This window comes from Pelodiscus sinensis, chromosome 20 (assembly GCF_049634645.1).
Source record: "Pelodiscus sinensis isolate JC-2024 chromosome 20, ASM4963464v1, whole genome shotgun sequence".
In the NCBI taxonomy this organism is placed as follows: Eukaryota; Metazoa; Chordata; order Testudines; family Trionychidae; genus Pelodiscus; species Pelodiscus sinensis.
In genome coordinates, this window is record NC_134730.1 from 28,725,366 (window position 1) to 28,751,470 (window position 26,105).

The window sequence follows — 26,105 nt, forward strand, 5'->3', positions numbered from 1 at the left end:
TGACGTGTTCCAATGTATGTTACTTTGCATCTATCAACACTAAAGCTCATACACCATTTTGTTGCCCAGTCCTCCAGTTTTGTGACTCCCGTGTAACTTGTCAGAGTCAGCTTTCACTTAAATATCTGGAGTAATTTTGTGTCCTCTGCAAACTTTGCCATCCCACTGTTTCCGCCTTTGTACAGAAAATGTATGGATAGTTATCGAACTGCCCTCATCCCAATACAGATCCTTTCCACTGTGAAAACTGACCCTGAGCTTCCTACCTTTTAACCAGTTCTTAGTCCAGGAGAGGACCTTCTCTCTCATCCCATGGCAGCTTGTGCTTCAGAGCCTTCCGTGGGGGACCTTGCCAAAGGCTTTCTGAAAGTCCAAGTACCCTGCATCCACTGGATCCCCTCGTCCACATTTGTTTACCCCTCTCAGAGAATTCTGATAGATTGGGCAGATATGCTGACTCTTCCCAGCATACCATGTCCACCTCCGCATACGACAAGTCTAGTCTTTACTCTAGTTCTCCGCCACCGCAGCTGGTACTGAAGTTAGAGTGACTGGCCTATAATTCCCAAGTTTGCCTCTAGAGCCTTCTTTAAGAATTGTCGTTATGTCACCTACCTGGCCGTCACCTGGACAGAGGCTAATGTAAGTGGTAGGTTACACGCTGCAGTGAAGTATCAGAGGGCAGCCGTGTTAGTCTGAATCTGCAAAAGCAGCGAGGAGTCCTGTGGCACTGGATAGACTAACCGAAGTGTTGGAGCAGAAGCTTTCGTGGGCAAAGACCCACTTCGTCAGATGCAGGGAGTGGAAATTTACGCTGCAGTGAGTAGTTCTGCTATTTCATATTTGAGTTCCTTCAGAACTCAAGTGAATTCTCTCTGCTCCTCCGGGCACATTATTATTTAATGTATTGATTTGTCGCGTACCCTCCTCTTTGAACATCTCAAACGGGGTCAGTTCCTCAGATTTGTCACCTAAAGAGAACGGCTGAGCTGTGAGGCTCTCTCTGACTCACATCCTCGTGGATGAAAACCGATGCAAATAATCCATTTCGCTTTTCCGCAGCAACCTGCTCTTCCTTGAAAGCTCCCCTTAGCAGCCTGATTGTTCAGCAGCCCCACTGCTTGTCTGGCAGCCTTCCTGCTTCTGATACATGTTTTAAATGTTGCTGTTTGGTTCTGAGTCCTCTGCTAGTTGCTCTTCAAATTCTTTTCTGGCCTGTCCCGGTTAGATTTTTACACTTGCTTCGCCGGTGCTTATGCACCTTTCTATCTCCCGCTGTCAGACTTCCAAATAGTAAAAGGTGCATTTTTGCCTCAGCTGACTCTCTTGTTCTGTTGTGTAGCCATTATTTTTGGTCCTCTTTCTATTGTTATTTGGGGTATACAAATAGTTTGAGCCTCTATTATAGTGTTTTAAAAAACTTGCCCAGTGGCTTGCTGACATTTTACTCTTGTGACTGTTCCTTTTAATTTCCATTTAGCCCCCTTATTTTTGTGTAGCTCTCCTTCGTGAAGGTAAGAGTTATTGTGGTGGGTTTCTTTGATATCCCCGCCAAAGGACATTACATTTACATGATGGTTGCTATCCCTTAGCTGGTTAGATTTGTCTCTTGGACCTCATCCTGTGCACCACTTAACGCTAACTAAAGAATTTTCTCTCCCCTTGTGGGTTCCAGGACAAGCTGCTCCAAGAATCAGTCATTAGTGGTGTCTAGAAATAGTGTCTCTTTGTTCTGTCCTGAGGTGCCATGTTCCAAGTCAGTCTGAGGAGAGTTGAAATCCCCCACTGTTATTGGGTTTGCTGGGTGTGACGGCGCGTTGGGGGTTCCCCGTCTCCTGCACCCCGAAATGGCGCAAACAGACTGCACCAGCCAGTGGAATTGAGGGTGGTTTATTGCTCCTCCAGCACCGCACAGCACAGATGTAATCTGGTCACAGGAACTGGGCTAGGATGCCTCAGGCCCCCTTGAGATGGGGGAGACTGGGCCCCTAAACTCCAGCTCCTCTCCCTAGGCTCTCCTCCATGCCCTCCGACAGCCAGCAACCAACTCCCTAACTTCCAGCCCTGCCCCCCAGCCAAGGCAGCATTCCACCTTCCTTTGTTCCTCTCCATGGGGGGTGTCTGGCCACTGGTTTGCATAGTGACTCATCCTGTTTTGCTGGGTCGTGGTACCCACAGCAGCCAGTGGGGGTTCCCCCAGAGCCAGCAGCATAGAAACCAGCCAGGTACCCCCACTACGTCACAGTTCTCCCCCCTCCAAGAGCGAACTGAGCAGGGTCACTCCGCTCGTGACCTAGGGAAGTTCGGGTCCTCTGCGTGGGAACCTGCCCTGGGGACATGGGTGCTCCCCTTGACTCGGGCCGGCCGTGGCGAGGCCCCACATGAATTGGCTTCCCTCTGTCCACTCGCCGCCCCGCTCCAGGGTGACTGGCCCAGGCCTGTCCTCGGGGGTCACACCCACCCTTCCGCTGGCCTTGATCTCTGGCCGGGGTCTCTCGGGCCAGGGCCATGAGCCCAGCGAGCCTTCTCTGGACAGCCAGGGCGGCTTCCACCCCCGATGCTCCATCCAGGGAGGACTTCCCCTCCCATAACTCTCTCAGCAAGCCCAGAGGGTCCTCTATCTGGGGTAGAGACCCCCAAGCCGCGTTCCTCCTGTCTTGGGCCTTCCCGCCCCTCTGGCAGGAGTCACAGGACCGGCAGTACCGCTGCACGGCTGTAAAGATTCCCGGCCAATAGAAGTGCTGGAGCAGCTTCAGCCGGGTGCTCCGGATCCCCCGGTGGCCCCCAACGGGGACATCGTGGGCCAAATACAGCAGCTTGAGGCGATACTTTCGGGGGACGACCAGCTGCCGCTCTACCCTCCATGCCCTCACCTTCCTGGGGGGGAGCCACACACGGAACAGGAGCCCACGCTCCCGCAGGAATCTCTCCTGGCCACCTCTCCCCCGGGGCTGAGCTGCACGGAGGCCAGCCTGGTCCCTCAGCCTCTGCAAGGAGGGGTCTGCCTGCACCTCAGCCTGGAATTCAGCTGCTGAGGCAGGGATCGGGACCTGTCCCCCACCTCTGCCTAGGTCCGGAGTCCCAGCCTGGCTGGACCCCGTGTCCACTGGGATGGGACCCTGAGGACGCTGCCAGGAGTCCTTCCCTGGACCCACGTTGTCAGCCCCCCGCTGGCTCTGGCTCCGGGTAGTGACTAGAGCCCGCTGGGATTCATGGGGCCACTCCTCTAGGTCGTTCCCCATCAGCACCTCGGTGGGCAAGTGCGGGTGCACCCCCACTTCCTTGAGGCCTTCCTTCGCCCCCCATTTCAGATGCACCCTGGCTACAGGCACCTTAAACGGGGACCCGTCTATGCCCTTCAGGGTCAGCTGCGCGTGGGGTAGTATCCGCTCCTGGGCCACTATGTCGGATCGGGCCAGAGTCACCTCCGCCCCCTTGTCCCAGAAGCCCGTCACCTTCCTACCATCCACCTCCAGGGGTATGAGGCACTCGCTCCGCAGGGGCCGTCCTGCCCCCACCCGGTACACGGAGGAATCCGCCTCCTGAGAATCAGACCTCCCAGGGGAGGTGCACTGAGCATCCTTCCCCTCTCTCTGAGCTGAGGTTTGCCTGCCAGCCCCTGCCTCTGGGGCAGCCTGCCCTTCCTCCCGCCCCAGCCAGTTAACCCTGGACAGTCCCCGGTCCTGGGACCTGGTGCACTGAGCCCTCTTGTGGCCTTTTTGCCCACAGCGATGGCAAGTTAGGCTTTGGGCTGTCTCTGTCCAGGCCCTGGCTGGTTCTCTGGGGCGCAGACGACCTGTTCCTTGGTCTCGCCCCGTAGTTGACTCCCTCCGTCGCTCAGCCGAGATCCGGTCTCTGCGCGGTTCCCTTTCTCTCCGGGACTCCCGTTCACACCCGGACCGGCTCTCCGTGAACTCATCCGCCAGTCTCCCAGCCTCCTGGGGGTTCTCTGGTCTCCGGTCCTTGAGCCACAGCCTCAGTTTGGGTGGGCACGCTTCATAGAACTGCTCCATCATGACCAGCTTGAGCAGCTCCTCTGCGGTCTGGGCTCCGACTCCAGACACCCACTTGCGGCAGTATTGCGCCAGGCGGGAGGCCAGGTCCACATAGGTCTCCCGTGGCCCTTTCTGTACCCCCCGGAACTTCTTCCTGTATATCTCGGGGGTCAGCCCGAACTTGTGCAGCAGGGCCTCCTTGACTCGGTTGTAATCCCCTGGCTGTAGGTCCTCCAGCTGACTGAGCACTCCGGCCGCCTCCTGGCTCAGTGCGGGGATGAGCTCCTGCAGCCAGTCAGCTGGGGGAACCCGTTGCAGTCCACAGGCCCTCTCAAAGGAGCTGAGGAACCCGTCTATGTCACCCATGTCCTTCAATTGGGCCACCACGAGCCTCTCCAAGTGGCTGGCAGCCCTGGGACCTTGGGGCCCATCCGCACTTGGCGCAGCCGGTGCCCCGCCGGTTCTCCGCTCTGCCATGGCCTGCTCATGCTGTCGCTGCCTCTCTCGATCTTGGCGCTCCTTCTCTCGGTCCTGGCGGTCCCTCTCTCGATCTTGGCGCTCCTTCTCTCGGTCCTCTACTTCCAATTCCCTGATCCGCAGCTGGATCTCCAGCCGCCGCAGCTCCGCTGGGCTGGCCCCTGCCCTAGATGGGCTACGGCTTGCAGGCCTCCCGGGAGACGCTGTCTCATCTCTCCGGTGGGGTCCAGCGCTCCTCCCCCTCTCTGAGCCTGACACACTCTCAGGGGGGGTCTGGCTGCTTCCCCTGGGGACAAGATCCTGGCCCTGTGGCTGGTCATTCTCTTCCAGCTGGGTAATCAGCTGGGCCTTGGTTGCTTTCCGCACAGGCAAGCCCCTCTCTCTGCACAGCCCCACCAGCTCTGCCTTCAAGAGTCGGGCGTAGGCCATCTGCCCGCTGGGCCCCTCGGTGCAGACTCACCAGTCTAGTGCTGCAGCGCCCCACGATTCCCCGGAACCGCTTCGCTCTGTCTCCAGCACGCCTGGCTCCAGGGCTCTTGCTTCTACTGCGCCTTGTCGCTTGCCGCTGGAAGCTCCATCCACGGGGTGCAGTGCATCCCACTTCTGACACCAGTGTGACGGCGCGTTGGGGGTTCCCCGTCTCCTGCACCCCGAAATGGCGCAAACAGACTGCACCAGCCAGTAGAATTGAGGGTGGTTTATTGCTCCTCCAGCACCGCACAGCACAGATGTAATCTGGTCACAGGAACTGGGCTAGGATGCCTCAGGCCCCCTTGAGATGGGGGAGACTGGGCCCCTAAACTCCAGCTCCTCTCCCTAGGCTCTCCTCCATGCCCTCCGACAGCCAGCAACCAACTCCCTAACTTCCAGCCCTGCCCCCCAGCCAAGGCAGCATTCCACCTTCCTTTGTTCCTCTCCATGGGGGGTGTCTGGCCACTGGTTTGCATAGTGACTCATCCTGTTTTGCTGGGTCGTGGTACCCACAGCAGCCAGTGGGGGTTCCCCCAGAGCCAGCAGCATAGAAACCAGCCAGGTACCCCCACTACGTCACACTGGGTTTGTAGCCTTTCTAATCTTCCCTCACTGTCATCATTCTCCTCAGGTGGCCAGCAGTATATTCCTGCTGCTATAGTCTTATTAGCCAGCCATGGAATTTCTGTCCATTGAGGGTCTATGGTACAGTCTGAGGTATGTAAGATTGGACTAGATTGGACTCTAGGCTTTTGTTAATGAGTAGAGCCACTGACCCATTGGCATGACCTGCTCTGTCTTGTCTATGTATTTTGTACCCAGTATTACCGTGTTTCACTGACTACCATCATTTCACCGAGTTTCTGTGCTAGCTTCATCGAATACCAGACCTCGAGTTCACCCATCGGGGCGTTCAGACTTCTTGCATTTGCATTCGAGCACTCGGCAAGTCTGTCCGTGTTATGGGGGTCTGTCCCTCTCACACCTCCTCCCTGGACCCCGGTCTCTGCCCTGACTCCCTGCTTCAGAGAGCTGAGCTGTCATTTCTCTGCTCCTCCCAAGTAGCCCCCATTTCGCAGGGGACTTCGCTGGAATAACGAGGTGCAATGCAGCCGTCTCAATGCGAGAAATAAGTCCTAAATCCAACTGGCAGGATTCAGGAGCCTGGGCTGCTGCCACCCCTCAGCCAATTTTGCACGACTCTCTCAAATGGTACCATGTATGTTTTGCCGCTCAGCCTTTCCATCAGCCAGATGAAGGCAGGCTCCATTGTGCTCTGTTAAACTGACTGTAAAAATTCATTGTATGCGTCCCACAAGTATCTCTTTCTTGCAGGTCTTGTGAGAGTTTTCCCTCCTCACTCACTGTGAACGGAATTTACCTTTGCTGGCCTGTAGCTCCCAAAGCCATGGGGTCTTTGCTATACTATACTATACTATACTATACTATACTATACTATACTATACTATACTATACTGAGATATACCCATCTCATAGAACTGGAAGGGACCTTGAGAGGTCATCTAGTCCAGTTCCCTGCCCTCATGGCAGGACCAAGTGCCATCATAGACTATTTCAACTTCCAACATTCCCGATAGCTTGTGAAGTTGTTTCATTTCCACATGATCCTCCCGCTTGGCCCAAACTCGGCATGGATTTGTTTACACTCGTCCTTTCCCCTTTTCATGTACCCCTGGGTGGTGGGAATTCCAGCTTGGACACGGCGCTAGCAGCCATCGGCTTTGTAGCCCTGTGCTGTCTAGATCTGCTTTTCAAGGCCAGTGGCTGGTCTACACTAGCACGCCTGCTCTTGTTCCCAGGAGTGGGCAGATCCCTGAAGCGGGGTGGGCTTTGAATGTGGTCAGAGTGAAGGGGGCTCACTGGCTTCCTCTGCAGAACGTTGAATAGACTCAAAGGAAGTGATGTGAGAATCGTAAGGCAGAAAGGAAGAGGTTGGACCAGTCAAGCCAGGCCCTGGAGGGCATGAACCCTGGGTTCAGCAGCAAAAACAGAGAAGAAAAAGCAGCTCTTGTGACTGATTTTACAGCCCATGTTTCTGACCATGACTATGCTTCGGCCTTTCTGCGCATCAGTTTGCACACTTTGACAATGGGTATAATGGTACTTGTCTCCTATGTGGGCATGCTGGGTTAATAGATTGTTTTCCAACATGCTTTGTGATTCTCCACCAGAAGGTAAAAGCTCTAGGCACAGTGCTTCTGTAAAAGGTCCATTACATGGGGGGGGGGGCACATTCACCAAAGTAGCTCATGTGGGGAGGTCACAAAGTTGGTCCCAGCTGCTGTGGTGGCAGGAGCGCTCTTTTCTCCCCAGTGTGAGCCCCAAATGCGAACGCCGGGTGTAGACGGTGAGGTGAAAGGGAAGGTTGCCTTGAGAAACAGACAATAATTGCAAGTGAGATTTGCGTGTTCAATACTCTATTGACAGATTTGCCTTGGCAACCCAGAGCAGGGTTTCATTGTACGCATCTTACCTCATGGCATCCGATTGATTTTTTTAAAACCTACCTACTCATCCTTTTCCTGACTCCCTTTTCAGCCTGGTGGGTGACCCCAGGAAAGAGGATCTCATCACCCGCATGTCAGCCTGCCCCAGGCTTCAGACTGCACAGCAAAGCAGGCCTGACAAAGGCAGAAAGGTACCTGCCCAGTAACCCAGGCCTGACTCCTTGTGAGAGCTAGAAACATCCCCTCCTCCAGGCCTCTAAGAATCCAGTCACACAGGCTAGTGGCAAAGTCCAAGCCCATTGTGCCAAGGAGAGAATATTGGAGCTCTTTATGAGTTCCAGAGTCAGGCACGTGTCGGGAATGGAGGCTGTTTATAACACTGAAACGTTCAGAACACTGAACAAATAGGGTGGCTGTTCTTTCAAAAGTGTACAACTGAACATTGACTTCATACACCTCGGAAACTCTGCAGGAGCAAAAAAGGTGGCTGCTTTTAACCGCCTCCGTGTAAATGAAGCAAGCACAGGAACAGTTTCCTTACCTTGTGAAATCTTTTCTAGACTGTCCCTTGTTTTTAGTAGTTTACTTTTAACAAGGCATTCTGTTGTACTTGCTTTATTTTACGTCTGTCTCCTTTGCTGCCTGATTACGTGTTTCTGGTTCCAAATGAGGTGTGTGGTTGACCAGTCAATTTGTAATTCTGGTGTTTGTAGCCCTGAGGTTTTACTGTACCTTCCTGTTTTTGTCTTCAGCCTGATGTAATATCATGTGGTTCCCAAGACAGCACTAGCAGTGTTCCCTCTATTTTTTTCCACTTGTGTGTGAAATAAATTTTGTCACATGTACTGAGGCAGATATGCACCACAATAGAAACACATGCAGCTGGCTAGGGGCACAGTAGAAACACATGCAGTTGGATACTCTGCTAATCAGTTGGATCTCTCCTGCATGGCTGCCCAAGCACTCAGCTTACAAGGAACACTGATCGCTAGCCATTCTGTAGAGGACAGGAAGAAAATCTGAATCCCCTGAGTGTCTTCTCTGGGAGATTCACGAATTAGAGTTTTGAAAAGAATCAGTTTGAATTGCTGCTATTGATATAGTCTAACAAGTGACATGAAAATGATTGCACATGTAATCAGTGCTGCTTGATAGCCAATGTATAGTGGCTCTGCAGAAGATACTGGCATGGTAGGTGGAAGAGAAGATGGTATATCCTTTCTTTCAGAGAGAAAAACTCAACCCAGTCAGTCACTTGTGCCCAGATCTTTTTAAGATAAATGTTTATAAATAACAATGGAAACGAGAAACCCAGATAAACAGCTTCTCCGTGGTGGAAGGAAGGAACATGGCTTGAAAGTATTTGACTAAAGGGGCTTTGGGTCTGATTCCTTAACACCTGCAGGAATCCACCTGTCTGTATTTTTTGTATTACAGGGTCAGTCAGAGACCCTAAACAGGGTCAGAACCTCACTGTGCAGGACTCTGCACTCACATCAAATATGAAACAGTCCCTGCCCCCGGGAGTCTGCAATCTAAATGGAATCCTACAGTCAATCTCTATCTATTTCTGTCTAGTTGGAGTAGAGTTGGGGGCAGCAGACGTGTAACTACAGATTAATAGCAAAGGGAATATCTCGTGCTGCTGTATTCTAGAGACAAATAAAATATCAGCAGAATACACCTGTTCTCATTGTTGCTGCTTAAGAAATAATAAATACAATGTGTTTTATTGAATAACTGTTATCCTGGTCTTTGCAAGGCAGCGAATGGCTCACTTCTTTCGGTTAGAACATCTTTTTCTCTCTCACACTTGCAGTATTTCCAGCACCTGGCTAAGAAGAGACAGCCGTTAAAAATATTCAGAAGAGCCAGCTGGCTTTATTTGGGATATTTTATATGGTTCCTCTGTATATGGAAGAAATAAGGCATCAGCCTTAGAAACCACAAGGGAAAGGATGTATCAGTTCATGAACCTCCAGTATCTGAGCAAGGCAAAAAATACAAAATCACCACTATTATAATCATTACTGTCAAATCATGTGCAATCGGCCTCATAACAGAAACCAGATGAGCATCCTGCAGAAATCTATAGTGTCCGATCTGGCAGTGAGCTATTTGAATCGTTAGAAATGGAATTATTAAACTGCTTTCACTGCTGCTTCTCACTGTGGTTTTCACATTTATATTTTACCAATAGCTTCCTATCTTGCACCTGAGGCAAGTTATGCAGATGCAGAATAAATCTATTCATTTGTTTGTTTAGAAAATCGGAGAGAGGCAGCGTTGGATCCTTTTATTGTCTCTTCTTGGTTGGATAAGAGCCATCAGACCCAAGGTCCATCTAGCCCAGTGTCCTGTCTTCCAACAGTGGCCAGCGCCAGGTGCCCCAGAGTGAGTGAACAAAACAGGGAATCATCAAGTGATCTCTCCTGTCACCCAATCCCCATTGTCTGACAAACAGACACTAGGGACATCATCCCTATCCATCCTTGCTAATAGCCACTGATGGACCTGTCCTCCATGAATCTATCTAGCTCTTTTTTGAATGCTGTTAAAATCCTGGTCCTAACAGTGTCCTCTGGCAAGGAGTTCCACAGGTTGACTGTGCGCTGGGTGAAGAAATACTTCCTTTTGTTTGTTTTAAACCTGCTACTTATTAATTTCATTTGATGACCCCTAGTTCTTTTGTTACAGGAACAAGTAAATTACTTTTCCTTATTCACTTTCTCCATACCTGTCATTATTTTACAGTCCTCTGTCTATAACCAGACCCACTTAGGATATGTCTACACTACAGAGTTTTTTCGGAAAAATGGCTGTTTTTCTGAAAAAAATTCAGTTATGTCCACACTGCAATAAGGTTCTTCTGAAAGAAAATCGAAAGAACAGAGGGGTTTTTCCAAAAAAGGTTCTTCCGAAAGAAGCCTGCAGTCTAGACATAGCCTTAGTCTCCTCTTTTCTAAATTGAAAAGTCCCAATTTTATTCATCTCTTCTCCTATGGCAGCCATTCCAAACCCCTAATAATTTTTGTTGCCCTTTTCTGAAATTTTCCCAATGCCCAGATAACTTTGTTGAGATAAGGCGGCCACATCTGTACGCAGTATTCCAGATGTGGGCGTACCATGAATATATATAGAGGCAATCAGATATTCTCTGTCTTATTCTCTATCCCTTTTAAAATTATTCCTAACATTCTGTTCCTTTTCTTAACTCCCGCTGCACACCAAGTGGATGTTTTCAGAGAACTAGCCACAATGACGCCAAGATCTCTCTCTTGAGTGGTAACAGCTAATTTAATCCCCATCACTTTGTACGCACAGTTAGGATGATGTTTTCCAACGGGCTTTACTTTGCATTTATCAACATTAAAATTCATCTGCCATTTTGTTGTCCAGTCACCTAGTTTTGTGAGATCCTTTTGAAGCTCTTCATAGGCTGCTTTGGACCATAACTATCTTGAGCAGTTTGGTTTCATCTTCACATTTTGCCACCTCCCTGTTTACCCTTTTCGCCAGATCATTTATGAATATTTTGAATAGGACTGGTCCCATTACAGACCCCTACAGGACACCACTAGTTATCTCTAGTTACCATTCTGAAAACAGACCATTTATTCCTGCCTTTTGTTTTCCTATCTTTTAACACTTATCAGTGCATGAGAGGAACTTCCCTCTTATCCCACGTCAGCTTACTTTGGGAAGGGACCTTGTCAAAGGTTTTTCTGGAAATCTAAGTACACTATAAGTGGAAGTTAAATCCTAGTAAGGAAACGAGAAAGGAGCATAAATTGTCAAATGACGTGAAAAAATGTAATTAGGAAGGCCACAAAGGAATCTGAAAGAACAGCTAGCCAAAAATTCAACAAGTAATAGCAATTTTTTAAAGTATGTCAGAAGCAGGAAGCCTGCTAAACAATGGGTGGGGCCACTGGATGATTGAGATGCCAAAGGAGCACTCAAAAACGAGAAGGTCATTGCGGAGAAACTAAATGAATTGTTTGTCGGAGTCTTCACAGCTGAGCACGTTAGGAAGATTTCCAAACCGGAGCCATTCTTTTTAGGTGACAAATCAGGGGAATTGTCTCAGATTGAGGTGTTTTGGACCAGATAAACTAAACGGTAACAAATCACCAGGACCAGATGGCAGTCACCCAAGAGTTCTGAAAGAACTTTAAATGTGAAATTGAGGAACTATTAACTGTGGTTTAAATCAGCTTCTCTACCAAATGACTGGCAGATTGACACCAATTTTCAAAAAGGTCTCTGGAGGTGGTCCTGGCAATTACAAGTCTAAATTCAGTCCAGGCAAATTGGTTGACACTATAGTAAAGAAATGAATTCTCAGACCATAGATGAACGTAACTTGTTGGGGAAAAGTCAACCTGGATTCTGCAAAGGGAAATTATGCTCACCAATCCGCTAGGATTCTTTGAGGGGGTCAGCAAGCATGTGGACAAGGGGAATCCAGTGGTTTCTAAACGATACCTTTTTATCTCTCACTGCTTCTTTTACTTGTTTGGTAAGCCACGGTGGCACTTTTTTTGGTTCTCTTATTGTGTTTTTTTTTATTTGGTGTGTACATTTAAGTTGAGCTTCTGTTACCGTGTCTTTGAAAAGTTTACATGCAGCTTGCGGGGATTTTACTTTTGGCACTGTACCTTTTAATTTCTGTTTAACTAGCCTCCTCATTTTTGTGTAGTTCCCACTTCTGAAATTCAATGCCACAGTGCTGGGCTGCCGTGGTGTTTTTCCCACCACAGGGATGTTACATTTAATTAGATTATGGTCGCTGTTTCCAAACGGTCCAGCTGGAGTTCAGAACACATCCAGCCATTCCAAGTGCTGGGAAACCAGCATAGGATAAGAGTGCCCATATTGCTGCAATGCCCCCGTTTCTCTGCATGTTTGAGCACATTTTCCTATTCACCCAGGTTTGAGGGGGCTGCGTCGCAGCCTTCCAGCCCCGGGCACCCTGTTTTATTGCAAACACTTGTCTCTCTCGGCAATAGCAGAAGTGAGACACGTCCAAGGGGGTTAACAAGCTGCAGGGCCGCACATGTCAACGCGCGTAGAATTTAGGAAAACCGCTCTTTAGCTAAAACCGAAACCCTTCCTGTACGTGCCTTATTTCAGCTGCTCTTCACAATGGCTAAGAATTCTTACATTAAGCCCCTTCAGGCCCCCAGCGAAATCAAAAGTGTAATATCAGTTTGCTTGTTACTGGCTCAGCTCTGGGATAACACTGGCCCTGGCTTCGCAGTGCTCTTAGCCACAGGTATTTATGCACAGTGACATGCAGCACTCCCTTTTGTTGCGCTCTTCTGTGTCCTGCCATTAAGAAGTAGCCCTCGCCCGAATGAGCAGCCATTTCTTGGGTCGGTCATTTGCTTTTCTGCTCAATGAAATCTTCTCGCCAAACTTCCCTTTATGTTTCATTGTCCTCCCCCAGAAATGGACTCCTAATGTGAAATGTACCACAATGCTCTGGGGCACTGTGATCTGCCCTCCCCCCCTCCCACCCCGGGCAGGACCCCAACCTGTGTGAGTCTGGATTTTGAAGCCAGTGGATTGGGTCACTGTCCATTTGTTCCCAGGCGATTCAGGCAGCCAGGATTTCAGGGAGACCTGGGCTTTGCTAGCAAACCCTTCCTTTTTGCCATAGGAAGAGGGGATACCCCCAACGGTGACAGGCTTGGGATGGGGAAGAGGAGTTCTGCTGAGGCCAGGGAGGTACAGATCACTGCATGGCCCCTTGCCTAGTGGCTTAGCTCTGTCCTGGCCCCCTGCTCTCAAGTCAGGGCACTCTGGTTGAGACCAATGTTCCCTCTAATGTTTTCCATCCATGTGAAGGATACATTTTGTTCTGTGCACTGAGGCTTGTGCGGATGTGCACCACCAGTAGAAACACCTGACTGTGGGCCTCTGCTGATCAGCTGGGCGCTTTGCAATCTCTTCTGGGTGGCTGCCCCAGTGCTCAGCTCACAGAGAACGCTGTGGCCCCCCTTCCCTCTCTTTGGCCATGGCTCTGGCTCTAGCAGCCAGTGGGGACAGTGACTTTCATCTGGAAATCCGGCCTTGGGAAGTCTTTGGGCTAGCTCCAGGTGGAGGAGAAGGGTGCGCTGCCTAGGACGGAGCAAGGCCTGTTAGCTGGGCCTGGCTTGCTCACTCCAGCCCGGCCAGGCAGCTGGGTCACCCCGCAGTTGCCTCTGGCCAGGAGAGGGGCTGGCGGGAGTCGGGGCGGGGAAGGTGCGGGCTGCTGGCTGGGAGAGCGCCCCCTTCCCTCCCCTCGCTCCTCTCTCCCCCTCATCGCTGCCGGGTTTGCGCTTGCGCGGCTTTTTCCAACGCGGCGCTCCTGCGCACCTGCCGCTCCTGCGCTTTTTCCTTCTGGCAGGAGACTCGCCCTCGCTCGCTGACCGCCGCCGTCCTGGCCTCTCCGGCGGCTTTTGCTAGCGACCTCCCTGCTGCCCAAGTCACCTTGCCTTCCCCTCGCTGCCCTCCCACACGCGGGCGGCAGGAAGATGGATGGGTCGCGGGTGTCAGGCGCACGAGAAGTTGCCCATCGATTGCTGGGTGGAAGATGAATGGGCATTGGATGGCCTCTCCCCCCGTAGCCAAACAAACAAGCAGGCCTCTGGAAGGGGCGCTAAGGCCGAACGCCCCGCCGTGAGTGGCAGGCGGAGGCGAGGAGAAAGGGGGCCGATTTTCTGCCCTGGCCAGCGCATCCTGGGACGCGGCTGGGGCCAGGAGCTGAGACCTCGCTGCATCCACCCGTTGCATGGCCTCGGCCCGGACTTGCTAGTGGGGCGGGCGGGTCAGGGGAGAAGGGCCCGATCTTTCGTGCCTCGGGGGCCGCTGCTATCCGGCCAAGGCCTCGCACTTCACGCGTGGCCGCCATCTGGCACCCTCCGGGGAACACTGCGCGCTGTGCCCGGAAACCCGACTGCCTCCCTCGGGAAAAGGGGCCAGCCGCCCGCTGTCCTTGGGGTGGCGGCTTCGACGGCTCCGCCGGACCATTGCGGGTCCCCGCGGCGCTGGGGACATCGACCCGGAAGCACGCCGGGGAGCCGCCGGGGGCACGGAGGGCTCTGGGGGGAGGAGGGGAATGAATAACCCAGGGTGGGGGCAGAGCTGCCCTCGCGTCACTGGCCCGCTGCCCACTCGCGTCTCGGAACCGGCCGGGGGCGCAGCTCGCAGCGTGTCCGGCCAGAGCAGGGAGTCACCAGCCAACCCCGGGCTCCGCTTCGGCCCCCTCGGGTCGGCCTGGGAGGGGAGTCTCGTGAAAGGACAATTCCGTCTGGTCTCCGCGGGGCCCGAGGTGCAAAACCCGCGCGGGAAGTGGGTGCGATTAACTGCGGGGGGGGGGGGGGGCGCTGCTCTGTGCCCTGCACGGCGCTTTCCTACCCCTCGCGGGGGCGGGAGCCGCGCACCCGGGCCACCCTCGGGAACCGACAGCGGGGCCAGGGGCCGAGCCCAGGCAGGCGGCGCAGGGCCCGAAGGGGCAGGGCCAGGCCCAGAAATGCCCCGAGGCACGTGGGAAGCCGCGCGGAGCAGTTTGGACTCCGCTCCGGCGCCGGGCTCCCGTTCGCTCCGCTTGCTCCCGAGCCGGCCCCGGCGCTCCCCGGATGTAGCGCGACCCCGCAGCTTCGCCGCTTCCAGCCTCTCCCCCTGCCCGGTGCCCCCGGGGGGAGGCTGGCCGGGAAGGTGCCCGCTGGGGTCAGAGACAGACTGAGCCCGGCAGTGCCCGGCCTTTGGGGGCAGGGTTTGGATTCCCGCGGGGCTCTGTGCGGGAGTGCGCCTCCCCCCGCGCCGGTCCGGGGGCAAGTCCGTGAGTCACGGGTCGGTCTGTCCGGCCGGGCACGCGCGCTCCGGGGCGGGGGTCTCAACTGGCTTTAAATAAGCCAAGAGCCTCCCCCTGCGATCGTTATTCCTGCCGGATCTTCCCTGCCTCCCCTTGCTCGAGCCCCAGGCCCCGGGGTGCTGCCGGGAGAGGAAAGCGGCTTTGCCAGCCCCGCTGCCGTAGCGCTGCACCCCGCTAGTGCCCGGGGCGGCAGGCAGGGGACTGCTGGGACTGGAGAGAATCCGCCTCTTTGGGGACCCCCCCCAGCTCCGAGAGGCGTTTCCCCTGATTCTTGGCGCTCCAGCGAGGGGGATTGCTCAGAGAGCCGGGAAAGTCTCCCTCTTCCTCCGCCCCCGCCATCGCTGCGAGTTGCACTGCCCGGGCGCGACCCCCTCCATACCGGCGCCCCGCCCCCAAAGGCAAAGGTGTCCCTTCCCCCCCCCCCCCCCTTCATGGCTGCTTAGGAGGTGAGATTAATAAGGCTGGGACTTTCCAGCTTGGAAAAGAGAGGACTAAGGGGGGATATGACAGGAGTCTATAAACTCATGACAGGTGTGGAGAATGTGAATAAGGAAAAGTTCTTTGCTTGTTCCCATAACGGAAGAACTAGGGGTCGTCCCCATGAAATTAATAGGCTGCAGGTTTAAACAAACCAAAGGAATTTTTTCTTCACTCAGCACACAGTCAACCTGTGGAACTCCTCGCCAGAGGATGTTGTGAAGACCAAGACCTTCACAGGGTTCAAAAAAGAGCTAGATAAATTCATGGGGGTTAGGTCCATCAATGGCTGTTAGGATGGGCAGGAAGGGTGTCCCTGGCCTCAGTTTATCAGAAGCTGGGAATGGGCCACAGGGGAAGGATCACTTGATGATTCCCTGTTCTGTTCACACCCCCTGGGGCATGGGGCATGGGTCCCTGCGGGCAGACAGGCCAGTGAGCGAGTTGGGCCTTTGGTCTGACCCAGTCTGGCCGCCGGGATGCTCTTCTGCCCCAGGAGCCCGGGGCTCTGCTGATGCTCACAGCCCAGCCCAGGAGGGAGCGACGGCCCAGATCTGTGCCCCTGGGAACGTCCCGCTGCGCTGCGGGGCTTGTTTCAACGGCCCAGGCCCGGGGGCCCCGCACGAGCCTTCGCTTGGGAAATAAGCCAAGTGATGCAACTTTGCGAAAGTCCCGTTCCCGCTCCGCGAGCAGCTCCCGGGGGCGGGACCTCGAGCGCAGCTCTGGGAGCAGGATGCGGATGATCCCTCCCGGGCTGCGCTCTCCCAGCCCCCTTCCCTGGAGATTTCCGAGCTCAGCGTCCCCTGCTCCGGCCGCACCCCACTTCCCGGGGCCGAGCCTAGAGAGGGGTCCCTCGGGACTGGCCCGGCCCCGGCACGTTGGCCTTCCCTGGCTCCCCCGCTGCTGCACCCTTAGGCTGTGGCCTCTAGTTCCGCACCGAGCACCCGGGGTCGGCGGGGGCACAGACAGACCCTGCGCCGGGGGTGCAAATTGCTCCTTCTATTACAGAACGGGGGGGTCGTTTCGCGCCTCTGGAGCGTGGCCCGGGTCAGGGTCCAGTGTAAACCGGCGGGAGGTTCTGCGCGCGCTCGCTTGTCTCAGGGGCCCCTCGTCGCCCCGCTCCCCTGCCCCGGGAGCCGCTCACCGGGTGGGCAGGGAGGCGTTAGGCCCAGGGGCACGCGGAGGGCGTGGCTGGCGATCTCCCCTCTGCACCTGCCAGGGACTCGGTGCCCGCCTGGCTGCTGCGGAGAGCGGCTGGGAGCTTCCCCGGACTCTGTCGACAGCTTGGGGTGCGCTGGGGAAGGGCAGCACCGGGGGGACTGTGCCCAGCGCTTCCCTGCCCGGTTACCGGAAAAACACTCCACGGACCAGCCTCCCGGGCGGCCAGGAGCGCCCCGCGATTTACCGCGTCCCGGGCACGCTGCAGGGGGAAGGCCAGAGCCCTTGACCTGCCATCCTCCGCCTCCAGTTCCGGCCTCCATCCCCCCCTCGCGGGGTGCTCGCTCCCTTGGCTCCATTTCTTTCCCACAGCCTCCATTTTTGCCACCCCCAGGCAGGTTTCCGATACCACGAGGCGCTGCCCTTCCCCCACCTATCCCTTCCCAGCCAACCTGCCCCTGCCCTTCCCAGCCAACCTGCCCCTGCCCTTCTCCCATCCCTTCCCAGCCAACCTGCCCCTGCCCTTCTCCCATCCCTTCCCAGCCAACCTGCCCCTGCCCTTCCCCCATCCCTTCTCATCCAACCTGCCCCTGTCCCTGCCCTTCTCCCATCCCTTCCCAGCCAACCTGCCCCTGCCCTTCTCCCATCCCTTCCCAGCCAACCTGCCCCTGCCCTTCCCAGCCAACCTGCCCCTGCCCTTCTCCCATCCCTTCTCAGCCAACCTGCCCCTGCCCTTCCCCCATCCCTTCTCAGCCAACCTGCCCCTGCCCTTCTCCCATCCCTTCTCAGCCAACCTGCCCCTGCCCTTCCCAGCCAACCTGCCCCTGCCCTTCTCCCATCCCTTCCCAGCCAACCTGCCCCTGCCCTTCCCCCATCCCTTCTCAGCCAACCTGCCCCTGCCCTTTTCCCATCCCTTCTCAGCCAACCTGCCCCTGCCCTTCTCCCATCCCTTCCCAGCCAACCTGCCCCTGCCCTTCTCCCATCCCTTCTCAGCCAACCTGCCCCTGCCCTTCTCCCATCCCTTCCCAGCCAACCTGCCCCTGCCCTTCTCCCATCCCTTCCCAGCCAACCTGCCCCTGCCCTTCCCCCATCTCTTCCTAGACAACCTGCCCCTGCCCTTCTCCCATCCCTTCCCAGCCAACCTGCCCCTGCCCTTCTCCCATCCCTTCCCAGCCAACCTGCCCCTGCCCTTCCCCCATCCCTTCCCAGCCAACCTGCCCCTGCCCTTCTCCCATCCCTTCCCAGCCAACCTGCCCCTGCCCTTCCCCCATCCCTTCCCAGCCAACCTGCCCCTGCCCTTCTCCCATCCCTTCCCAGCCAACCTGCCCCTGCCCTTCCCCCATCCCTTCTCAGCCAACCTGCCCCTGCCCTTCTCCCATCCCTTCCCAGCCAACCTGCCCCTGCCCTTCTCCCATCCCTTCCCAGCCAACCTGCCCCTGCCCTTCTCCCATCCCTTCCCAGCCAACCTGCCCCTGCCCTTCTCCCATCCCTTCCCAGCCAACCTGCCCCTGCCCTTCTCCCATCCCTTCCCAGCCAACCTGCCCCGGCCCTTCCTTTTCTCCTCCAGCACTTCTGTTCCTCCTCGCTCTTTTCTTTAGATCGCTGCCTTCGCCCGCCTCACGCATCCCCCTCCATCTTCCCGGCTACTTCACTTCCCCAGCCCTGGGCTCTCGCTGCTGCTCGCTTTCTGCTTTGCCCGACTCGGCCCTGGCCGCCTTCCCTGCCCGGCCAGGGCACCCTGCAGATCTCAAAGCGCTCTGCCCGCAGCCTTCCAGCCCGCGACACTCGCCTCCAGAACTCGCGAAACGCGGGACCGAGCGGAAGGGAACCCGGGGCCGGAATAATTCCCGCATCCAGCCTGTGACCCAAATCCTGTGCAATAACTCTCCGCCCCCCCCCCCCAGCGCCGCCCCTCCCCGCCATACACCCACCGCAGCCCCCGAGGGCTTCTCGCTCGTTTGCACCCCCCCCCCCACCTGCCCTCCCCTTCCCCGCAGCCTGGGGGCAGATTGACACCTGCCCCGCTCGCTCTGGTGCGGAGCCAGCTGCACCCCGGGCAGCTCCGAACTGCGGGGCACCTGGCTGAGCGCAGCCCCGCGCCACCGACAGGGGCTCTGCAACCCCTCCCCCGCCCCCCGCAACAGCCCCCAGCTCCCCCTCCCCTCCCCGCCCCTTTCTCGGGCCCCTCCTCCCGCTGGCGCTCCCCGGCAGCTCTGCACCAATCGCCGGGCCCGGCCTCTCCTTGACGGACAGCACGGGCCGGGGAGGCCCCGCCCGCCTGACGTCTCCGGCCGGGATTTGCATGAGTTGCGGTGCAGCGGCGGCTGGCGCTCAGTGTCTGCGGGAGCAGGAGGCGGAGTGCGGCGAGCCCGGGAGCTCGGACCCGCCCCAGCATGGAGCTGCCCGCGGTGGGGGAGCATGTCTTCGCCGTGGAGAGCATCGAGAAGAAGCGGATCCGAAAGGTGAGGCGGGGGGAGGCTGCGAGCGGGGAGTCGGGGGGGCGGGCGAGCGGGGCTCCGCGGAGGCTGCGGGACTGCGGCTGACGCCTTCCCTGTTCCCTTCCCCCCCAGGGCAGAGTCGAGTACCTGGTGAAATGGAGAGGCTGGTCCCCCAAGTAAGTACCCAGGCGAGGAGCTGGACTAGCGATGGGGGCTGCAGCAGCAGGCTCCCCGGCCCAGCCACAGCTGCAGAGCCCCCCTCCCCCCGTGCTTTCTGCTCCGGGAAATGCCACCGCTAATGCATGCTCCAAAAAGGCCGGGGAGAGGCCAGAGCGGACCGGGGAGCCCGAAAAAGCAGGGGGGAGGGAGAGGGAGGCAGGCGGCGACTGATGTGCAGCAGAAAATGGCTCCTTCCCCCTTTCCCTCCTCGGGAGCCAGGCTCCATATTGCAGAACCGAGCGGGGGGGAAATAAATGTAAAACACGAAATAAAACGCTTCGCCGGTCCCGAGCCGCCGACCCTGGTCGAGGGGGAGGCAGGGGGCTGCCCCCAGGGAGCTGCCATGGAGCGCGGGGGAGCCGAACCCTGCCTCTGGGCGCCGAGCAGAAGGAGGTTTCGGTGGGTGGCGGACGGTTTGGGGGTTGCATGACAGTGTCGTGCAGGGAGGGGCTGCGACTGGCTCTGGGGTGGGGGCCCTGCGGCGTGGCTGCTGTCGCCGCCCTGGGGGCTCGCGGGGCCGGGGCTGCGGGGAGTCTCCTCGTGACACCTTTCGCATTCTCGGGGAGTCGGCAACTGCGCTAAAGAAACAGCCCCCCTCTCTGCGGGCCCCCCCCCCCCCCGCCTCCGGGCAGCGGGAGTTGGAAAGGCACCTCCAACGGGTCCAGGTGCGCACGGAGCCAGGGCGCCCAACCTGTGCGCCGGCCCGGGCACCGCTCCAGCAAGGGCCCCCCCTTCAGGGGAGGGGACCCCGCTCCGTTGCTCAGTGTGCATCTTCTCCCCCTTGCCAGGTACAACACGTGGGAGCCGGAGGAAAACATCCTGGACCCCCGGCTGCTGGTCGCCTTCCAAAACAGGTGAGCGCTGCGCTCCTGCGCGGAGCGGCCTGGCCGCGGGGGAGGGGCGGGGAGACGCAGCACCCAGGAGCCGCCGCTCGGGGGGAAGGGACGGGGACGCGGGGCCACTTTCCCGGGTGCAGCGCGGGCAGCCCGGGGGCCGGGCCTTGCAGCCCGACGCGCCCCGCTCCGCTGCCTGGCTGCGGGGCCCCGCCGCGCGCTCGGGCCCGGCCCCTTGCAGAGCGAGCCGCGGCGGGGCTCGGAGCGAGCTGGCATTGTGCAATTGCGAATGCGTCACGGAACTTCACTTAACCCCTTCGGGGCCGCGGCAGGGGCTGTCCGGCCGGGCGGGCTCCCCCCGGGCATCGCCGCCTCCCCGCTCGGCTGCGGGGCCGGGGCTCGCCGCGGCGGGAGAACCGCCCCGCTCCGGCACGGGGACGGCCCTTTGCACGGGGGAAGCCCGGAGAGCTTTCTGGCCCCGGGCAGCCCTCGCCCACGGCCCGCGGCGTTTTGGCGCAAACTCGGGCTGCGCGCCGGAGCGACCCCGCCTGGGCGCGCCTGGCCCGAGGGAGTTCGCGACCCTGCGGCCCCGGCACCGCCGCGGCGCGGATCCGCTGAGTGCGGCAGCCCTGCCGCCCCGGGCCCGCCTGTCCCGGCGCTTGGCCAGCTCCTGCCCGCTCCCACCCCGGATCCAAGTGCTTCTCCCGCGCCCGCCCCCTTCCACTGGGCCGGGGGGGCTGGTCACCTTGAGTCCCCCCCGTCCCGGGAGGCGGCTCGCATTGCCAGGGCCCGGGGCGGCCCTCCCCGCACAATTGGCTGGTGCGCTGCTCGTTCAGCACCACGGCCCCTCCCCCCGCCGAGGCATTGGCCTTTAAGGCAGCGGTGCTGAGTGACGGCTGGCGGGGCTCGTCCTGTGCATCCTAATGAGATCATTAGCATCGGCGCTGCAGCGCGTTCCGGGCGGCACATGCCGCGCACACCTCGCCTGGCCTCCCCGCTCCTGCCTTCTGCGCCGGCCGCCGACCGGAGCGCGGGGCTGGGGGCGGGGCGCTCCCGCACTCGGCCGGCTCTTGCACAAGATGCCGCTGGAAGAGCGTGAAGGCAGCTGGGCTCCAGGCAGCCAGCTTCCCTTCTCGTGCCTGGGCACCTGGCGAGCCCTGCGCCAGGGGAATTGCCTGGTTGGGGGGGCTGTCCCTGGCAGATCGCAGGGTCGCTGCACAGTTACCCTGTCCTGCTTTGCCCCAGCCACCCACTTCCCTGCCCCCTGTTCTTTCCTGCAATGTGCCTCTGAAGGAGGTGAACCAAGAACTACAGACACCCCCCTCAATTCTCCAGCGGGCTGTAGGGAAGTAATTGCCTGGCTATTGATTTTTATGTTCCTGCAGGGAGAGGCAGGAGCAGCTGATGGGATACCGCAAGCGAGGGCCGAAGCCAAAGCCGCTGGTGGTTCAGGTGAATGCGATAGGCTGCAGTGCTCTCTCCCTACAGAAGCCAGGTTTTGGCCCAGGCGGGAGAATAGTCACACCCCAGAAAGCGCATGCAGGCTCTAAGAGGCAGTCTTTGCAAAGAGAGGGAGGCGCACCACTTCCTTTTGTTTTTAATCTAAACTCCCTTGTTTGCGCCCTTCCCCAGGGAGGAGCATTTCATCTGGTTTCATCATGCTCCCAATAAGTGTGTACATACAAATCCCTTGGTGCTTTTAAATGCTCCATGAAGCCCCTCCCATTCCCCTGCCACCAACCGCCCACCCATCCCAACCTCGGAGGTGCACAGGCGGCAGTCAGAGGTGCACAGGCTGGCAGCGTGACCAGGAGCATAAATTGGGACACGCCCCAGGAACAGCAGAGCGAAGGCGCCAGGTCTCCTGGTGGCCACCTGGCTTGGCAGTGTCTGGGTATTTCTCCCCTGGCAGAGCTCAGCCCCCATCTCTGCCTTGGGTTTGTATGGATCTGTCTCTGGTTAGGCTCTTAGCTTCTGCCCCATGTGACGGAAGGTGGCTGTCATAGGCAGGGCTGGGGCGCACCAAGTCTCGCTGCTTGGCAAGAAGACGGTGGCTGCACACGTGGTGCTGTGTTGCGCTGGGAGGATGCTGTTTGCATTTCTAGCTGCTGCTCTCCCCTTTCCTTGGTGTGTTTCGCCTGCGATCTGCCCTTGCCTCCTCGGGACAGTTGATTGAAGGGGACTTTTTATTGCCTCTAATTAATCTCATGGAGCCTTTAGGTCAGGCACTGGCCGTGGCTGTTGTGTCCCTTCCTGCCGGCTGCTGTGACTGCTCCCTCTTGCTCTGTGGCCACCAGCTTATTGAAGGGCCCCCAGCAGAAGGGCTTGTGGGTCTGACGTGGTCCCCTGAAGGGCTCTTGCTAATCTTGCTGACTTTGTGTTGCAGCTCCCGTCCTTCGCCCGGCGCTCCAACGTCCTCACTGGGCTCCAGGACCCTGCTGTGGACAACAGGCCCAAGCTGGAGCTCAGCTCCTCTGGCAAGAGCCAGCAGCATCAGTACGAACTTAACAGCAAGAAGCACCACCAGTACCAGCCTAACGGCAAGGAGAGCAGCATGAAGCACCAGCCCCACGCCAAAGGGAAGTATTACTACCAGCTGAACAGCAAGAAGCACCATCACTACCAGCCTGACCCCAAGATGTACGAGCCCCACTACCAGCCCAGCAGCAAGGAGCCACCGAGCCAGGCTTGCTTGGACCACAGCAAAAGCCCTTTGGTCCCCCATCCGGACAAATGGGCACACAGCCCAGCCAAGAGCTTGCTGAGCCCGGTCAAGAACCTGGCTGCGGAGGGGAAGAACGGGGCGGAGAAGAACCTGTCGAGTGGCACCGGGCCGCCCTCCCGGGATGGCGTGGCCAGCAACGGCATCGGGGGCAAAATGAAGATCGTCAAGAACAAGAACAAGAACGGGCGCATCGTGATCGTCATGAGCAAGTACATGGAGAACGGCATGCAGGCGGTGAAGATCAAGTCCGGGGAAGCGCCACGGAAGCGGACCACTGAGGAGCGGACTCCCAGGAAGGGTGGGGAGGAGAAGCAGGAGTCCTGGAGGAAGCCTGGGGAGGAGAGAGTGGCAGGCAGTGACCCCAAGAGCAAAGCGGGACCCGAGGGAGGCCAACCCCTCATGGAGCTCAGGGGGAGCCCCAGAAAGTGTCCTCCTACCAAGGAGGCACCTCCTCCCTCCGAGCAGCCCCTGCAGCTCACCACCAAGCCCAGCCTTGTGCCCTGGTCCTCGGATCCCAGCCGGGAGCACAGCTCTGCCTCCGTGGGACTGAATCTCTCCACCCCGGGCTCCAGGAAGCGCTGCCTCTCGGAGCCTCACGAGGAGCGGGAGCCAGGCAAGAAGCGTCTCACCTCCCGGAGCATCAGTGCCCCCACCTGCCTGAGCCCCCCAGCCCCAGAGAGACCCGAGCGCCCTCCCCCAGCCGGCCCCCAGCCAGAGGTCATCCTGCTGGATTCGGACCTGGACGAGCCCATAGACTTGCGCTGCGTCAAGCCCCGGGGGGAGGGGGAGCTGGCGGTGGCGCAGGTGAAGCCGGAGGTGCTGCCGGAGAAGCTGGCCCCGGAGCCTCGGCCGCAGCAGGAGGCAGGCGGGGAGGCGGAGGCAGAGCCCCAGCCGGAGTTCAAGCCCTTCTTTGGGAATATAATTATCACGGATGTGACTGCGAACTGCCTGACCGTGACCTTCAAGGAGTATGTGACAGTGTGAAGGAGCCAAGGCCGCTCCCCATGGGAGGGACCTGCCACTCTCCTGGAGCTGCCTGCCCTGCGGCCCCTCTAAGGTATTGTCGTCACTGTCCCAAAGCCCACCCCTGCCCCCAGAGTGACTGCAGCGCTCCCCAGGGAGAGTCCCGCCAGAGGCCTCCCTGCCCGAGAGGAGGAGCGGGCGGGACAGTGACTCCACCCCTGCTATGCTGGGGTACCTCTGCTGCTGCTCCGTCCCTGCAGCCCCCGGGCGCGCCCGGGCCGTGCAGGTATCAGGACACACGAGGATGGGGCCGGCCAGTTACTCAGAGTTACATAGTATTATATTTTACCAGTGCTAACTTGTCGAGTGATTCTTGCTCCCGTTTGTACGTGGTGTTATTGAAATGTATTGTTTGAGCTGAAGGCTGGTCTCTCGCTGGCCATGCTGATATATTTATTTGTAGGTATTTATATAATGAAATATAAATCCTAGATTTATGGAGTCCCTAGATCCCCTTATAAACTATATCAAACAAATATTTTCTGTTCTTTTTAACCATTCAGCATTCGTTAGTCTCCTTGCTTTGCCCTGTCTTCACGAGGTGCAGGACCATTCCCTGGTATATATTTTTTGATACTGTACACATGTGTCGTTTCTATGTGAAAAATAAGTTCATTATCTAAAGCTAAACAAGCTATTATAGAAACTGCTGCTACTAGAAATGTCTAAACTATAAGCTTCCTATTATTAATTGCTTGAATGTAAATATTAAATGGAGATGTTGAAAGTGCATTTGATGTTCTGCAGCTAGCATAGATCTGATTGCAAAGACCAGCTGTTAGAAGGTGGGGCCTAAGCTGCCAGAGGCACTTCCTGGTTTAAGGGCTGTGTTGTGGAGGAAGAAAATGTACCATGCAATCATTGCAAAGGACTATAAACCTTTACAAAACCTACTGGAAGTTGGAGTGCATTTGTTACTGCTGCTATCGAGTGTACTGCACAGACCTCCCTGTGTGTGATGTGACTGGGGTTTCCCCAAAGCAGGTTTTGTCATGTCCATTGAAAACAAGGGCCGAGGCGGAGAGTTTGTCTTAGCTATCTAGGGAAGACTGAAGCCATGTAGAACGTTCCTGATATTGAGAAGGCAGAGCTGAAAGTGCGTATTGTCCATCTCAGGCAACTAGCTCCTACTTTTGGAGGGACGGGGATCTTCTGAGAAAAAACAGCACAAAGGCAGCAGCAGAAATTAACGTCTCCCTCCCTGCCAGCCTTCTGCCTGCGCTTACCTGAACCTCTATGCTGTTAGAAGACCCAGCTGTTTAAGGGTCTCCGTTTTCAAAAGCAAGCAGTGAGGAGGGCTGCCCAAATTGAGGCACATTGCAGGGGGCCTGATTTTTGGAGGCACTGGGCAGGCGCTCGGCAGCTTCTGACTCACACGGACTCAGGATTTTCAATCATTTGTGCAGATTTGAAGCCGGCCTTGTTTAGTAGTTGTCAACTGATGTCCATCAAGGCAGGTTGAATGCTGTGACCTAAGTCCTGTCCCTAATTATGCAGAATTGCCCAAATAGTTATTACATCAAATGTGGATCTAAAAAGACTAAACTAAGGGTACAGAGGTTTCAAACTCGTATTACAATTGCTGGGTTCCACTGAGTATTGCAGAGGGGTCACTCTTTAAAAGAGCTTGCAGCAGGAGGGGTTTGCAAATGTTTTGATGGAATAGCTGCTTTTCGGTTTGCAACCCTGCTTGCAAGAGATCAGCTGTCCCTGGAGCAGGGGGAGCTCCCATTCCACCAGGCATGAATAGTCTAGTTAGAAGTATTAGACATAATTGAACACTTTTTTTCCTTCAAATTTTGTGCTTGTAAAAAAAAAAAAAAAAAAACCCTACTCCGTTGATCTCCTCTCTCCCCTCCATGCTTTCATTGCTTCAGCTCTTTAGAGATGTTGTAGGTGAAATTGTCCTTTTGAGTTTGATGTTCTATGTAACGTGCCTAGAGCCTGGGAATAGCAGACT

General features: G+C 56.9%; 1 protein-coding gene across 2 annotated transcripts; it reads left to right on the forward strand.

Moving 5' to 3' along the window:
- Nucleotides 1–19,194: 19,194 nt before the first annotated feature.
- Nucleotides 19,195–25,038, forward strand: CBX4 (chromobox 4). 2 transcript variants are annotated; one of them, XM_075904132.1, is made up of 5 exons: nucleotides 19,209–19,369; nucleotides 19,478–19,521; nucleotides 20,353–20,418; nucleotides 21,783–21,849; nucleotides 22,784–25,038. In XM_075904132.1, exons 1-5 carry the CDS (start codon nucleotides 19,301–19,303, stop codon nucleotides 24,104–24,106), a joined length of 1,569 nt encoding a protein of 522 aa, XP_075760247.1. In that variant the 5' UTR covers nucleotides 19,209–19,300; the 3' UTR covers nucleotides 24,107–25,038. The 2 variants fall into 2 exon arrangements, with proteins under 2 accessions (XP_075760246.1, XP_075760247.1); XM_075904131.1 differs by lacking the exon at nucleotides 21,783–21,849 and having other exon boundaries at nucleotides 19,195–19,369.
- Nucleotides 25,039–26,105: the final 1,067 nt, after the last annotated feature.